Source organism: Lonchura striata, chromosome 17 (genome assembly GCF_046129695.1).
Source record: "Lonchura striata isolate bLonStr1 chromosome 17, bLonStr1.mat, whole genome shotgun sequence".
In the NCBI taxonomy this organism is placed as follows: Eukaryota; Metazoa; Chordata; class Aves; order Passeriformes; family Estrildidae; genus Lonchura; species Lonchura striata.
This window is the reverse complement of record NC_134619.1, coordinates 6,633,183-6,648,560: the sequence shown is the minus strand read 5'-3', so window position 1 is coordinate 6,648,560 and position 15,378 is coordinate 6,633,183. Positions and strand designations below refer to the sequence as shown.

At 47.8% G+C, this 15,378-nt stretch overlaps 1 protein-coding gene across 1 annotated transcript; it reads right to left on the bottom strand.

Annotated features, from left to right (window-relative positions):
• Positions 1 to 9,640: 9,640 nt before the first annotated feature.
• Positions 9,641 to 10,703, bottom strand: NPBWR2 (neuropeptides B and W receptor 2). Its single transcript, XM_021527421.3, has one exon. It carries the CDS (start codon positions 10,637 to 10,639, stop codon positions 9,641 to 9,643), a length of 999 nt encoding a protein of 332 aa, XP_021383096.2. The 5' UTR covers positions 10,640 to 10,703.
• Positions 10,704 to 15,378: the final 4,675 nt, after the last annotated feature.

Below are 15,378 nucleotides of genomic sequence, written 5' to 3'. Positions count from 1 at the left end.
GCAGCAGCAGCTCTGGGCCTGGGCCGTGGCATTTCCAGCACTGAGGGATGGATCAGAGACTGAGTGAGCCCAGCTGCAACCCAGGGGATTTTTCCGAGTTTGTGTCTCTCTTGGAGTGGCAAGAAGTTTTATTGTTTAATATTGTTTAAGTTTGCTTTCTTAATAAACAGGTTTTTTTCCACTTTTCTCCAGAGAGGTATCTTTCCTGAACTGGTTGTGGGGAGGGGCCGATTGAATCTGCTTTCATAAAGGAACCCTTTTGGGGGTTCTTTCCCCAAATTTGCCCTGAACCAGAACAGGCCCTTGTGGTGCCCTGCTCCAAAGCTTGAGACTTGCCCTGATGAAGGCTCTGCCTGAAGCTGAGCAGTTGCCATGTCTGTTTTCCCAGGCTTTTCATGAGAAGTTAGACTCTAAATGTCTTTCTTTTTAAAAATTATCTCTTCCTTTTTTTTTTTTTTTTTTTTTTTTTTTTCTTCTCCAGGAAGGTTTGTTAAGTATTTAAAGAGCAGTCACTGGGCTCCAATCCCTCTCTGGGTACTCTGGAATATCATTGCAGAGTACAACAATGTGTGTCCAGAGAAGGATGCCTCTCACCCTGCAATGCTTTATAGGGAAGGTGGCTACTCTCCATAGTTAGAGCTCTTTTTTTTTTTTTTTTTTTTTTTTTTTTTAATGAAAAGGATCTCCAGCAGCAGCTGGTGTGGGTGTAACCTTTGATATCTGCTCAGAAGAGAGACGCAGACTGGCAGCAAAGAAGGCTCTGCCAGAAAAAACTCCAGCTTGCTTTCCCACTCATTTTGCTGTGCTTCCCCTCAGCTATTTTTGTGGGTATTTATGCAAAAGCAAATTTCTCCTTCCTTCAACAGGAGAATCTCCTTCGGACACATCCCAGGCTGGAGCCCTGATTGTGCATTTGTGGCTTCACGCCGTGGCTGCCCTGTGGATCTCTGTGGCAGCAGATCTCATCCCTGTCCCTTTGCAGAGTCAGTCGGTTATTCCCACCCCTGGTCTTCACTCCCCAGCCCCTGCCCAGGGCAGTCTGAAGCACCAGACCTTACCCATCAGCCTTCTCCTTTGCTGAGGAGAACCACGGAGCTGAGCTGGGAGGGATGGAGGGTAGAATCCAGGAGCAACAGATGTAGGAGGGAAAGTTGCCCCATCTCTGTGGTGAGGATGGTTTGTGAGGTGGGGAGGCTGACGGAGGGAGAGAAGAGGACAAAGGGAACCCGTTGGAGCAAATCCAGAGGAGGCCACAGAGATCACAAAACGGGCTGGAGCATCTCAGCTGCAGAGACAGGCTGAGAGAGCAGGGGGTGTTCAGCCTGGAGAAGGCTCTGGGGAGACCTCAGAGCCCCTTCCAGTGCCTAAAGGGGCTCCAGAGGGCTGGAGAGGGGCTTTGGCCAAGGGTCTGGAGTGACAGGACAAGGGGGAACAGCTTCAACCTGCCAGAGGTGAGCTTACAATGGATAGTGGGAAGGAATTCTGCCCTGTGAGGGTGGTGAGGCCCTGGCACAGGTTGCTCAGAGAAGCTGTGGCTGCCCCATCCCTGGAAATGTTCAAGGCCAGGTTGAAAAAAACCTGGTCTAGTGTAAGATGTCCCTGCCCATGGCAGGGGGTTGGAATGAAGCATCCTTTAAGATTCTGTCCCACCCAAAGCAATCTATGATTCTGTGGTTCTGTGAGATGGGATGTGGGAAGAGCAGCCCATAAGCCCAAAGTCCTGGTGCTGTGTGAGGAACAGAGATGGACTGTAAGAAAGTAGAGCATGTGCTGTGTGATGCTGATGGATGTTTGGCACAGGGTTTTTTTGGGCCCCTTCTTGTCATGTCTGAGTTGCTGCCTTCCTCTTTTGAGTGGCCCACAGTGGCTGCATGCATTTGCCCTGTTGCATATTTAGACTGGGGATTCATGACACCCTTGCTCAAAATGTGGCAGCAGAAGTACCAAGGTTACAGCTCCTTTTGAAAGGGGGACTTTTAGGATTTTTCCAAGCAAAGGAATTGCTATTAGACTGAGTGCTGTTAAATCAAAGAGGCCCATGGCTCAAAACTCCCTTTGTTCCTGCTTTCAGCACTCTGAAGCCTGGATAGATTGCACGACAGAATGAAATAATCAATAAATAGAGCAACATGTTTTTGTATCTTGGCAACAATGATGCTGCTGAACCATGTAAACTGATTTGCTCTCTCTCCCTCAGTGCAGAGATCCCCTCTGGCTGCAGGGAAGGAGGGATGCCAGCTCTCCACAGCCCTGGGGGACACAGAGAGGCTTCTCTCATCTCAAGGTTTGTGCTTCAGCAACCCCTAAACTGTCCTTGCCTTGGAAAGTGCACAGTGATATCCTACCCCAGCTGGGATCACCTTCACCCCACAACACATCTGCCATGTTCAGATTCACAGAATCTCACAGTCCTAGAATGGTTTGGGTTGGAAGGGACCTCAAAGATCATCTAGTTCCAGCCCCTTGCCACAAGCAGGAATCTCAGGAATTTGGTCTTCCTGGGGCTGAACTGCTGGAAGGGCCTTGGAGAGGAAATCATATCCTGTTCAACCAGCCCACTCTTGCAGCAAAAGGGGTTTTTCCTCCAGTCTGTGTTTTTTCTGAGGGAGGATGTAGCTCCAGTGCTGATGGAGTCTCCTGCTGCCAGCAGTGGTCAGGGAGACATCGCTGCTTCCCTCCCCTCTGGGCCTGAAGCCAGGCAGGAAGGATTGGAGCCTGGAGCAGCACCAGCACTGCCAAACAGCACATTATCAGTGTAGTGAAGTGAAGAATGATCCTTCAAGAAACCAAGCAGGAAACTTGATTTTTCCAAGAAAACCACTGAAAGAATCAGCATCTTCCCGTAGACTGGTTTTGGCTGCATTAGACCTCTGTTTTCCTGGCCACAAAGAGGAGCCCAGGCAGAGCCTGAGGTGGCTCTGTCCATTCAATAAACATCAGTTTCTCTGTGTGTTTCCAGCCTGGCATGTGCAGTGAATGCTCCAAGAACAGCTCATGTCATGCTGATTTCATTCAGTGACGAGGAATAAAAACAGAAGCTCTGTAGTCAACATGAAATTAAGATTAATGGCTCTTCAGGTTGATTTCCTCTGTGTGAAACAAGCCCCATATTACAATTTGGCTATTTAACATTTGCTCATTGTTAGTCATTAATAGCAACTTCTGCACATGCACAGGTCATTTGCTCACATATTTTGGAGTTTCCCTCATCTCAGCCTTGCACTGCTCTTTGTTTAACCACAGAGGAAATCACAGAATCACAGGATGGATTGTGCTGGAAGGGACCTTAAATGTCATCTATCCCACCTTCATTTCTGGAGATAATCACCTGCCTCCAGGGACAGAAAATGAGCCCAGCCCCTGGTGCTGGTGTTTACCCTTGTCCCTCTGTTCCAGAGGTGACTGGGAGGTGACAATGGAAAGCCAGCCAGGGCTCTCCCTGTGGTTTGCTTTGGCATCTGCACCGGGGTTTAATCTGCATGTGCTTGGCTGGAAAATGCCTTCATCTTCTGGTGAGTGTCAGCATGCCACTGAGCCCTTCTGCCTGGGGCTATCCCCCAGGAACTGTGGGGGATGAGCTCAAGACCAGGCTGGATGAGGCTCTGAGTATCCTGGTGAGTGGAAGGTGTCCCTGCCCATGGCAGGGGGATGAAGCTGGATGATCTTTAAGGTCCTTTCCAACCCAAACCATTCTGTGATTCTGTGGTTCTGTGATTCTGTGATTCTGTGTGTCAGAATCTGAGGTATTGATGATTCCAAGATTGTAGAAAGTCTCTTTCTGCCCTTTTGCCAAAGCAGAAGCCAGAATTGGTCTGTGCTGGTTTCCAGGTTGTTTATTCTGTTTATCTCTCACATGTTCTGCTGCCCTGCCCAGCTCTGTCCTGCAGGGCAGCGTGTGGGGCTCTGCCCTCAGTGGGATGTTACAAACATTAAATACCAGAAACTCCCTGGGCTGGATTTACAATAACGTGCCAATATCTGTCACCTACGTTGGACAGTATGTCCCCAGCCTGAACCAACAGAAAAATGCCAACACCACAGTGAGACATGGAGGGCATGAAGAAGGAGAAAAAGGACAAGACACACCCAATTTCCTCCATCTTGTCCCCTTTGAACCCCTAATCTAGAATCCTAAAATTTTACTTTTGCACCCTTGCCACACTTAAATATTACTCATATCAAACACTCAGAGCTGGTAATCCATCCTGTAAGATTGAAAACTCTTTTCCATGGACAGAGATCACAGACAGTGTCTGTGGGGGCTCTGTCCAGGGGGGTTCCTGACCCCTGCCAGGGTCCCAGACCTGCCAGGGCAGCCAGAGGGAAGCCCTGGATTCTCACACTGTGATTCTGTGGTTCTGTGGTTCTGTGGTTCTGTGGTTCTGTGGTTCTGTGGTTCTGTGGTTCTGTGATTGATTCTGTGGTTCTGTGAGCCAGTGGCTCTGACCATCCCCATCCATCACGAAATGGTGGCCATCAACTTCACATCCCAGCCTGGATGAAGGAGCTGAGCTGGGTGTGGCCACAGCATGAAGGATCCCCCTGAATCCATCACATGGATAAGGGAAATTTAATTACATCCGTAGGATTTCCATCAATGCTGAGCAGCAGCAGGTTGAGTCTCAGGGGAGATTTTTCATTGCGTTGAAATCTGACTTTGTTAATTACCAGTGTCTGATCTCATTTGAGGGTTAAGTTTATGAAATGGAATCCTTATTTCTCTGATTTCCTTATTCAGCTGGTTTATTGAGTCTTGTACAGGGGATGATTTGGACCTTAGAAACTCCCAAGGTGTCTCACATTTCTGTCATGAGCTGTGCAGGAGAAGCATTGGAGCAAGGGGAGGTGATGGAGATGTGCAGAAGTCCTGGTGAAAGACAGAGAAAGAAAACATCTCAGGAAAACTGAAAATGAGGACAAAGCTCTGGCTGTCAAATTCTAGCTTATTTTACCCCCAAAGGGAACTTCCCCTTCCCACGTGGGATGCTGATGGCAGCACCCAGAGCCCCCACCCCACCCAGCCAGGGAACATTGTGGTGGGGGGCTTTAGCAGAGCGACACCAGCCTTTGGTGCACCCCAGGCTGTTCACTGCCTCATGGGGAAAGATTGCCATCCTCTCTTTACCCAGGAAGCTCCAGACTTGGCTGTAGGCAGTAAGTAGAGTGCCTGGTTTTTATCTACACATCAAATTTACTTTCTTTTTTAAAGAGAAAATAGCCACTGAACAGCCCTTGAAGCTTGGGGCTAGTGTCTAATTCCACTTGAAGAGCTTTGTTAGATAATTGCAGTATTTTTCTGAGAGAAAATAGAACAATCAAGGCCTGTAATTAAAAGCCATTCAGGCAGCTTTTATCCTTCTCTCTGCATCTTCACTTACCAAACACAAATGCCAACAAGGACTCACGGCACTATTTACAGTCACTATTCTTGGCCTTTGCCTTTAAATTAACTCCTCTTCCTCACTTCCAGGCAAAAGGAGGAGGAGGGAGGGAAATGTGGCTTGTGGCTTTTCAACTGGTGTTTCTTTGGAAAGATTTATTTTTTTTTAAAGATGTCTGATATAATGGAATCATAGAATCATTAAGTTTAGAGAAGGTCAATGAGTCCAACTATCGACTCAGCCACACCACCACGTTCACCACTAACCCAAATGAAATGCCACATGAACAGGTTTTGAACACTGCCCTGGGAAGCCTCTTCCAGGGCTTGACCATCCTTTTGGTGAAAAAATATTTCCTAATATCTAATCAAACCTCCCCTGGCACAACTTGAGGCCATTTCCTCTCATCCTGTCACTTCATGATGACAAGCCTGGAGTTCCTCTGGAAGCCTCAGACCTGCCACAGAATAAGAGTTTATCACCCCAAAACTGCCTCCAGGAAAAACCTCAGCTGCAGTGGATGGTGGTGTGGATGGGACAAGACCCACACACATGCCCTGGGCATGGACAGGGAGCTGCCAGGGCCATGTCCCACAGCCCACAGAGAATCCTCAGGATCTCCTGACTCACTGTGAGAGAGAATCCAGCCTGGGAAGTCCCCTTGCCTTCAGCAGCAGGTGGGAATGTCAAACCTTGATGTGCTGAGACCCTCTGAAGGCACCAAACTGGGCTTGTTCCTCCCAGAATTGGCAGTAAGCCCAGAGGGTCATTATTACCTTGGGTTTATGGTGGGACTGTCAGTGGCTCATCAGCACCCAGGGGCTCCCAGCAGTCCCAAGGAAACAAAGTGAGTGCTACACATGTCAGGTTATACAGAGAAGGGACAAGTTCTATTTCTTGGCTTGATTTGAACCCTATCTTCTGGATACCCTTCTGCTTCTCATCTTTTACAGTCCAATTTTTTCCTTATCCATCTTTAATTTTTATTTTCATATTTTCCTCACATCAAGACGCTTCTGAGAGCCAGGCCGTCAACTCTCAGTGGGATATTATTTCTTTTCTCACCCAAAAATCGTGACCAGCCTTAGGGAGGCAGTGTAGGACTGTCTAAGACCCAGGGAATTAGAGCTTTTTGAGAGAACAAGCTGCAGCACAGCTCGGATGAGGACAATTGATCCCAACAGCCAATATTACAGCAGCACGAAGACTTAAAAAGCAACAACTGCTTCCGATCCCCCGCCTTTGCTCAGCTGCCAGCGTTGAAAGCCTGCAGTGGGAATATGAGCCCTAATTGCTGTTCTGGGGCAGGAAATGGCTCGCAGGGATGATGGAGCAGAGTCCTCCAGGGCTGTTTCCTCACGGGTGTGACAAAAGGAAGGCGATTCCTCCCCGGAGCAGGAACCTGCTGCAGTGGGCAGCAGCAGCAGAAAGGCTCCAGCTCCTGCCGTGTCCGGGAGCTGCGTGGCTGCCCCGCACCTTTGCACCATTGACACAGCACACGCTGTCCCTGAAGGAAATCTCCCCGGCTTTCAGGCTGAGCTGGTTTCCCTGCTCAGTGCACGGCTAGGAAGGGGTTAGGAGGAGGAGGGAACCCTGGGGGTTCCTAATTCAGCCTCCTGCGACCCTGCAGACCTCACACGGGATGCTTGCTTTAGGAGGGGATTTATTCAGTGAATGGTTCATGGGGTTTATTTCCCCGCTTCCAGTCTTCAGGATGCAGCTGATGTGGGCTGGTGAGACAAGCCAGCCCCAGCCGTGGGAGGAAATCCAAAGGAACGGGCGGGGTTTCCCTGGGGGGATCCCGTGCTTGGAGTGGGCAAGCATCTCCCTGGAGGGGTTTTCTGCTTTCCCAGAAGAAACCGAAGCAGCCTGGCTTCTGCCGCTGTGCTCCGAGGGTCTGCCCAGGCACGGGAAGCCCGAATTTGCTGGCTGCCCGCAGGAGCAGGGTGCCGGGCTGTGTGTGAGGCTGAAGAGGCTGCGGGGGATGCAGCGATGCTGAGCTGAAAGCAGCGAGTGCCGCTTAGCGCCGCCGGGCTGAAGCTCACCCGGAGCCTCTCCCGAGCACGGCCGGACACCTCGGCCGGTGCAAATCCTTCTCCCCTTGGAGCCTGGCACCCACGCGAGGGGCCAAGACTCGTGTCAGGTGTTTGACGTGGAGAAAATCGTGGATACAGCAGGATGCTGCCACAAGGAGATGCTGAGATGGGGCTGCTCGTGCTCAGAAGGGTCAGGGGATACAAGCAAAGTCTATAAGTGCCTGTGGAGGGTTCAGAGAGGAGGAAACCAGACTCTCCAGCAACAGGAGACACGAAGTGAAACATAGAAAATTCCATTAAAATAGGAAGGAAATTCACTGTTAGAGTGGTGAACTACCCGACTGTCCACAGTAGCTGTAGTATCTCCATCCTTGGAGACATTCAAACCCAAGTGGACACGGTGCTGGGAAATTTGACCCTGCTTTGATTCTGTGACTGTCACGTCTTGTGATTTAACAGAAAAAGCTCCAGCAATATCACATGTCGTGTCTGAAGTGGGTAACTCACACTGAAAAGCCCATTTCCATGCAAAAAAATACAGTCATTTTTCTACTTAATAAAATACATTGCCTCTCCTAGAGCCCCAATGCCAATGAACAGCAATGTTTCAGCTGATTGGGCAGCTTGTGTGAGAGGTGACATAATTTGGGCCAGTTTTCTCACTCAGAGAGGTTTTTCCACCTGGGAAGCCCATTGCCAGCAGGTGGCAACCATGCTAAAGCAAAATTCCTGGAGAAGTTTTGCCTGGAAGAATGTGTTCTCCTTCATTGTTCTCCCACAGTTAGCACCTTAAATATGGAGAAGGCAACAGCGTGATCTTGTATCCACACATCTGTTTTTAGTTTTCTGTAAATGAAACCGGCATCCCGAGGTATTGAGGGTGGTCAGTTTTGGTGTAGGGGTGCTCAGGGCACTGAATTGCTCGGAGCAGTCTCACCTGGGGTCTCCACCCACACCCACCCATTGCTCCGAGAACCCATTTAAGCTGAGAACTGCAGTCTCCTCTCCTTTTGTGCTACCTGTCCTGCACTTTCCTGGGGAAATTGAGCAGGTAAGAGCGGAGCTTGCTACCTGGGGTCGGGGGAAAGCTTAAAGGAAATATTTTAGCTAAGATGACCTTCCTAAAACCAGTATAATACAAACGTCACAGGGCTAAAGGGTGTGAGAATGAGTTTTCCAAGCTTTCAATATGGAGTTTCTGACCTCCAGACTCCAGTCAAGTCCTGGTTTTGTTCAAGTATTTTGACTATTTATCTGTGAAAGAAGAATCTTTATATCTGCAGTGCTCATTAGAGTTTTTCTTATGGTTTACAAAGCATCTTAGTTTTGTTACAAACCTATTGTGTTTTATTTTATAATGGGCAAAATGCAATATATATGTAGCAAAGATATGGCACAAGTGGCATGAATTTTCCCTTGTGAAAGAAGGACCAGTCTCTTTTATTTCCCCCATGAGGTTTATTTCATTACTCACTCTTAAATAAATATGTATTTGACACATAACAGGAACAACTAGCTCAAAATAATTTCTATCACAAACTCTCACAGTTGTTATAGTATTTGTATGGTGTGCTGTTTAGCTTTTTTTTTTTTTTTTTTTGAGACCGAAATCTTCCTTTTGGTCTAAATTTAACAAGTCAGAAAAGAGGAAATTTGTGGTGGGGTGGAAGATGGACATCCTTCAAAATCAAAAAGAAAGCCATAACACACAGGAACATAAATGCACATTGAAAATAGTTTCTTTTCTCTTCCAAATACTCATCCTCTCTTTTATTGATGTTTCATTGAAAGTGCTCATTAGCTCTGCTGTATTAAACAATCCTCCCTAATAATGCAGTGATACAGAACTGAGCTTTGCACTCGTCTGGAAATTGTCTCCAGCCTGAGCTTGCTGTACAGCAGATGGCAATAAAAGACCACTCTGTGGCAGAAAAGCACCCCTGAAAAGGAAATGCTCTGTTCTTAATAATTCAGAGGGTGAAATTAAAAATCAGGGTCTAGAAATGCAACTCTGAGACTTGGTAGGAGCAAAGAGAGGAAATACAAGAGTTGCAAGTGGACAGGACAAACCCTGTTGCTGATGAGGATTACAAACAGCGCACACGACGTTACATATAAACAAAAGAAAGGACATTTGTGCATTCATTGGCCACTCCTCCAGTCTGCAAAGTTGCCCCTGAAAAGCCCCAGAAAGTCAGGGACCTGCCAGCCCCAACCCCCTGTTCAAGAAGTTCTGCATTCCAGCAACTTCCGGAAACTTTTCCGAAAACTGTCATCCAGGAAAGCATACAAGAAAGGATTCAAGCATGAATTGGCATAGCTTAGGCTGGTGATGAAGTAGGATATCCCAATGACCATGGAGGTTTGGGGTAAGTCAGTGGTCAAAGCCACAATGGTGGCCAGGTGGAAGGGGGTCCAACAGAAGAGGAACACAGCCAGGACTATGAAGACCATAACGGTGACTTTCTTCTTGGCTTTGTCCAGGGCTCTGGCATTGGAGTTCAAGTGCATGTTCCTCAGCTTGTAGAGCATCATGGTGTAGAGGATGCAGATGGTGGATACTGGAATGGCAAAGCCAAGGATGAGGGTGTAGATCCTGCTGGCTTTGAACCAAAACCTCTCAGGCTTGGGGAAATTGAGACCACAACTCTTGATCTCCAGGTCATCAGTGTAGACATTGGCAAAGATGATGAAAGGGAGGACTATGATGGTGACCAGGATCCAGATGCACAGGCTGACAATCCTGGCTGCTCGGTACGTGCGGTGGGGCATCCTCTTGGACCTGACTGTAGCCAGTACCACCAGGTACCTGTCTATGCTCATCACTGTCAGGAAATAAATGCTGGAGAAGATATTGTAGTGGTCTATGGACAAGATGACCTTGCAGAGGATTTCTCCGAAGGGCCAGTAGCGGAGGAGATGCTCTGCAATATTGATGGGCAAGACAAGGGTGAACAAGTCATCAGCGATAGCGAGGTTCAGGATGAACATGTTGGTCACAGTCTTCATCTTGGGGGCCTTGAGGATCACATAGATGACAGCAGTGTTGCCTGTGAGTCCCACAGCACAGATCACAGAGTAGATCACAGGCAGGACAACGTAGAAATCAGCTGCCTGCTCCTGGAGGGTGAAGTTGAACCTCATGCTGTTTTCCGGGTAGCAGCTGTTGCCTGCGTTGCTGCAGGAGCTGTTCATATCATCCCAAAAGGAGATGTTTCCCATGTTTATTGATCACAGACCACCCTCAGATGCCACTGAAAGCCTTTCTAGCCCAGCAATGTGAGAGATTCTTTGTTTGGTTGGAATTTTTTCCCCCTTCCTGTGTGAAGCAGCTGTTACCTCATTTAGATGCAGCTTATTTTCAAAGGGGAGCTCTGAGGCTTCATGGACCACCTAATTTACCTCTTTCCCCTGTTAGATTTTGAAGTGATGAGGGGAGAAAAAAATGTTTGGAAGACATAAGGCTCCATGAACCAAGAAAACAAGAGAATAATGACTTTCTAAATAAGTCAAGGAACTTTTCTTTCCAAGAGCATTCTGGTGAGCTTTGGCTTTCCTTTGCTGGGGGAGTTGAGCGGCTCCCGTTCAGCTGTCTGCTGTGAGAGTTCTTCAGGGGCTGGCCAGGAACAAGGAGGCAGAAGGGGGAATTTCGTGCCTGGCTGGCTGTTCACAGCCCTTGGAGGACCTGAGGGACGGCTGCTGGTTCTCTGGCACAGCGCTCGCTTGCCGGGCAGGAGCAGAAGCGTTCCAGTGGTTAATTAGCGCCTGCCTTTGTGTCGGAGTTCAGGCTCTTCACGGGCTGAGATTTCACAGACAATGAAGACGTTTCTGACACTGCTACTCCCCATCCCAGGGTCCCCTAGCAAAAGAAAGAGGGGGGGGGGGAAATAGTTCAGGGAGTATTTCTGAAATTAGCGTTAAAGGGCATTACCCTGCAATCAAAGTACACCTTTAAGCAAGGGTGGGCTATGAACTTACTCACTCTGAAAACCATCCTTAGTACAAACAACTGGCAGCACCCCAAATTTGGCACAGACGGACAGACAAACCAGTAAATCTCAGAAGTTCAGGATTAACTAGGGAAGAGGGAGAAAAGTACCCTGAAAGCAAATCCACTTTAGAGCCACAGCAAGAATCATTCCATCTGTAGTAGTTACCACATCCATCACTATTGTCTGACCCATACTTCCAAGAATTCCTCCGCAGGGAATGAGCGAACAACTGACCCCTACCCCCACCGTAAAGATCAAAGGTTTGGCAACCAGTCCCAGGCTCTGCAAAGAGAAGTGCCTCACTTCTCTTGCCTTTTGTTGTCGCACAGCAGTCAAATGAGTGGGACTGCCGGCGTTGGGGACAGAGGGCTGAAGTGTCCCTTACCTGGGGAGCGGCTCCGCTGCCTCCTCCAGCACCTGCTGCTTGCACTGGTGAGCCTCTTCCCTCTAATCCGAGTTGGAGGAGGGTCTCTGGGTTGCTGACGTACTGGGATTTGCAATCAGATCAACACGATGCTTCTGTGTGTGCGCGTTGTGTGTCTGACCAATTAGCACTTGCTCAGATCAGGCAAGGGGGGAAACAAGGGTTTTCTCTCTGCAGGATTATTAAAATAGTCAATACGGTGGATGTTTCCTTCAGGGATGAGGGAGTTGTTGAGGGACAGGCAAGCACCCAGGACTGGCTGAGTGAGGGATGCGTGAAACGGTGGGAAGCAGGGGGTTAAACTGCTTCAGTAGGGAACAGTGGCTGGCTTTAACAAAAGGAGTAGGAGGAGGGTAAGCAACATTACACTGTGCAAAATAAACAAATAAATAGACGTACCTCTCCAGATCTGTGCTGTTTTCGGCTGCTCTGAGGGACTTTGGCTGGGTTTCTCCAGCTGGGTCTCTGATCCGGCTTTGGAAATTCAGAGAAATCCTTCAGCTGTGCATCAGGAGGTGCAGGAGTCCTGTGAAGCTTGTCAGAAATCCACCCCAGGTTATAGAGCAACAATGTAAGATTACTTTACCAGCATGTCCCTGAAGCAAAAAAAAAAAAAAAAAAAAAAAAAAAAAAAAAAAAATCAAGAGTATTTTGAGTCTCCTTTAGTCTTTTAAATGTTGCCTGACCTTTCTTTCAAGATAAGGCAAAGGAAAACACAAGCATCCATCACTGCCATACCTGGCTGAGTGCATTTAACCAGGAGAGCCAGCCCATAGATCTGTAGCCAAGAACTGTGTTTGACTTTGCTCCTCTTCTTTGGATGTTTTTATATTCTTCTGGCAAGGTTATTGTGCACCAGTAGCTAGGTGTGAGTAAAACATTTCATTGCACTTTTTAAGGCCATGGCTATAACTGACTTTTCAGCAGATGGGAATTTTTTTTATGTCCGAGGTACAACTCTTCAAGATGTTTTCTCTGCCTTGGCCAAAATTTAACCAGATATTTGGCTTAAGGAAAACGAAACAGGAATTGTATTGTCCAATTATATTGCATAGGAATGATATAGATTATACTTCTTCAGATGAAACACCCCTGGAACTTTCTTCTTGCCTGTTCTGGGAAAGCTGGTGTGGTTTATAAGGAGTTGTAAATGAAGCAAGGTAGGTCTGCAGGGGGAATGTGGTTTCCAGGTATTGCTGTTGTCCTTTTTCAGAGAAAACCATACAGGAAGGCAGAAAAATTCAGAAGAATGTGATGTTATATTTGCTGATCTGTAACTATTCCTGGAGACAAAAGGGTTTTAAAGTATTTTTCATCCACAATTCTTTATATTTTTTCAGCATAAAGTATATCTCTGGTCTCTGGAATAGCTTAAAAGCTGTTCTTTCTCTTCCCCAACTATATTGTCTTGGAATTGGCATCATGCTGCCATGGGCAGGGGTTGTGTGCCTGGCTGCTGTGTGTTTTAGGGGCTGGGAGCTGAGGGGGCTGCAGGAGCCGTGGTGCTGATCATGCTCCCCTGTGCTTTACCCTCTGCCTTACTCCTCATTATCCATAGTAAACATGCTGTCCGTGCTTTGGTTAGGATGTGCTTGATTAAAACAACCTGTCAGAGATGAGATGGAGACTAATTAAAGCTCATTGCCTGGTGTGGTAGAGGGGCTTTTGTTTATATGCCCCAAACAAATTATTGGCACCTGCTTTTGGAGCTCCTTGCCTGGTTCTCCAATGAAACATTTTTGCTGTGGGGAGAGCAATTGCCAACAGATCTAAATTCATGTAGAACACTGATTTGCAGTAGGAACTGTTCTACCAACAGAGAAAATATTTTCTCTGTGTGTGTCTCTGGGCCCAACCAGGGCCAGAGGTTGTGCACAGGGGAGAGAGATCCATGCATATTGGTGTGATGGGGAGTGCTCAGAGAAAAGGCTGAAACAATATTTCATTCTTGTTATCTTCTCTGGCTGGGCATCCCTTGATTATAAATGTTACAGTGGCATAAATCCCTGGAAATCAAGCACGGGTTTGAAGATGCTGCTACAAAGGGCACGAGCTGTGTTTTCCCTGCTTGGACCTACTTTTGTGCCAACAGCTCCATCATCAGCACAGTGTAAAAAGGACAGAGATTTTATTCCTGGCAAATCCATGCCATGGAGATGGACTTTGCCTCTTGAAGCCCATGTTCACACTGTGCAGCTTGGGTCAGCTGTGCAAACAAAGAAAAGGCAGCTTTCAGGGAGGGGGAAGTCCCTGCCAATGCTAAATCAGAGGTGCTTTATTGCCTTCATAAAGCTGATGTGCTGCTGGCTCCAGACAAAGGCCATGCACCATTTTGGAGTTATAGAGAACCTGTTTTGTTGGGCTCCTGCTGCTGTCAAGGAGTCAAGTTCATCTCAAGGACACAGATATACAATCAATAATCTGTTTACCAAAACAAAATGTTCTCGGCTGGCTGTCTTGCAGTCACTGGTTATTAAGGTGATTTATTTGTATGAAGTGCTCAGGCTTTCAAAAGCATTACAGGTTAATAATAGAATCAAGGAGTAGTTTGGGTTGGAAGGGACTGTTAAAGGTCATTTAGTCCAACCCCCCTGCAATGAGCAGGGACATTGTCAACCAGATCAGATTGCTCAGAACTGAGCCATCCCACCTGGCCTCAAATGCTCCCAGGGATGGAGCATCTACCACCTCTCTGTGTAACCTGTGGTAGTGCTCACCCTCCTCATTGTAAAAAAAAACCTTCTTTTTTATAGCTAATTTAAATCCACCCTCCTTCTGTTTAAAGCCATCCCTCCTTGTCCTACCACAACACGACCTGCTGTCCTGAGAAATGTCCAGACCTGATCATGCCAAAAGGGCAGTAGTTACCTCTGGCAAGCTAAGTGTGCCTGATCAGGCTACTTGTAGGGTAACATTCACCCACAAGCTGGGAAGTCCTCCTGCTTTTCCACAAAACCTCCCCAGTCTGATTGAACCGGGCTGGCTTAGAGAGGTGATGGTGCTCACCTTTTAGGACACCTCAGGGAACCAGCAAGAACTGCAGGTGGTGAGGGGTGACTGCAGGGCAAATGTCTCTGTGGGTAAACTGGTGAATTGTGGGCAAAGAAAGGTGCTTTTGAGCAGTGATAATTGTCATGGATCCAGGGGCTGGTGACACGTCCTGCCTGCCAGAAGGCAAAGGGGTACAGGAAGTGATTGAAGGAAAATGGGAGTAAGGAGTCCATAAAGGGCCTGTTTTTGTCAGGGATATCAATAACTGCCTGTCTCTGCAGGGGAGCAATCGACACAAACACCGTGTTAGCAATTTCCTCAGACCAGCTGTGATGGGGAATAAAAGCTGCAGCCCTGGGAGCTGCTGGGTGGTTGGCTGAAGCTGTTTGCTCCTTGCAAGCCAGGAAAGAGGTTGAGAGGCTCCTGCAATGGGTTAGCCCTCCTTCCCAGCACTTCTTGGAGATCCTGGCTCTTCTACCACAACTCCCCCAGCCCCGTGGCACTGTCTGGGGCCATCCAGAGGTGCCACCAGCCATTGAGGGCAGCAAGTGGCA

Bases quoted from the DNA above. Each gene is read 5' to 3' on its own strand.
- NPBWR2 (XM_021527421.3), bottom strand. From the start codon at position 10,639: ATGGGAAACATCTCCTTTTGGGATGATATGAACAGCTCCTGCAGCAAC.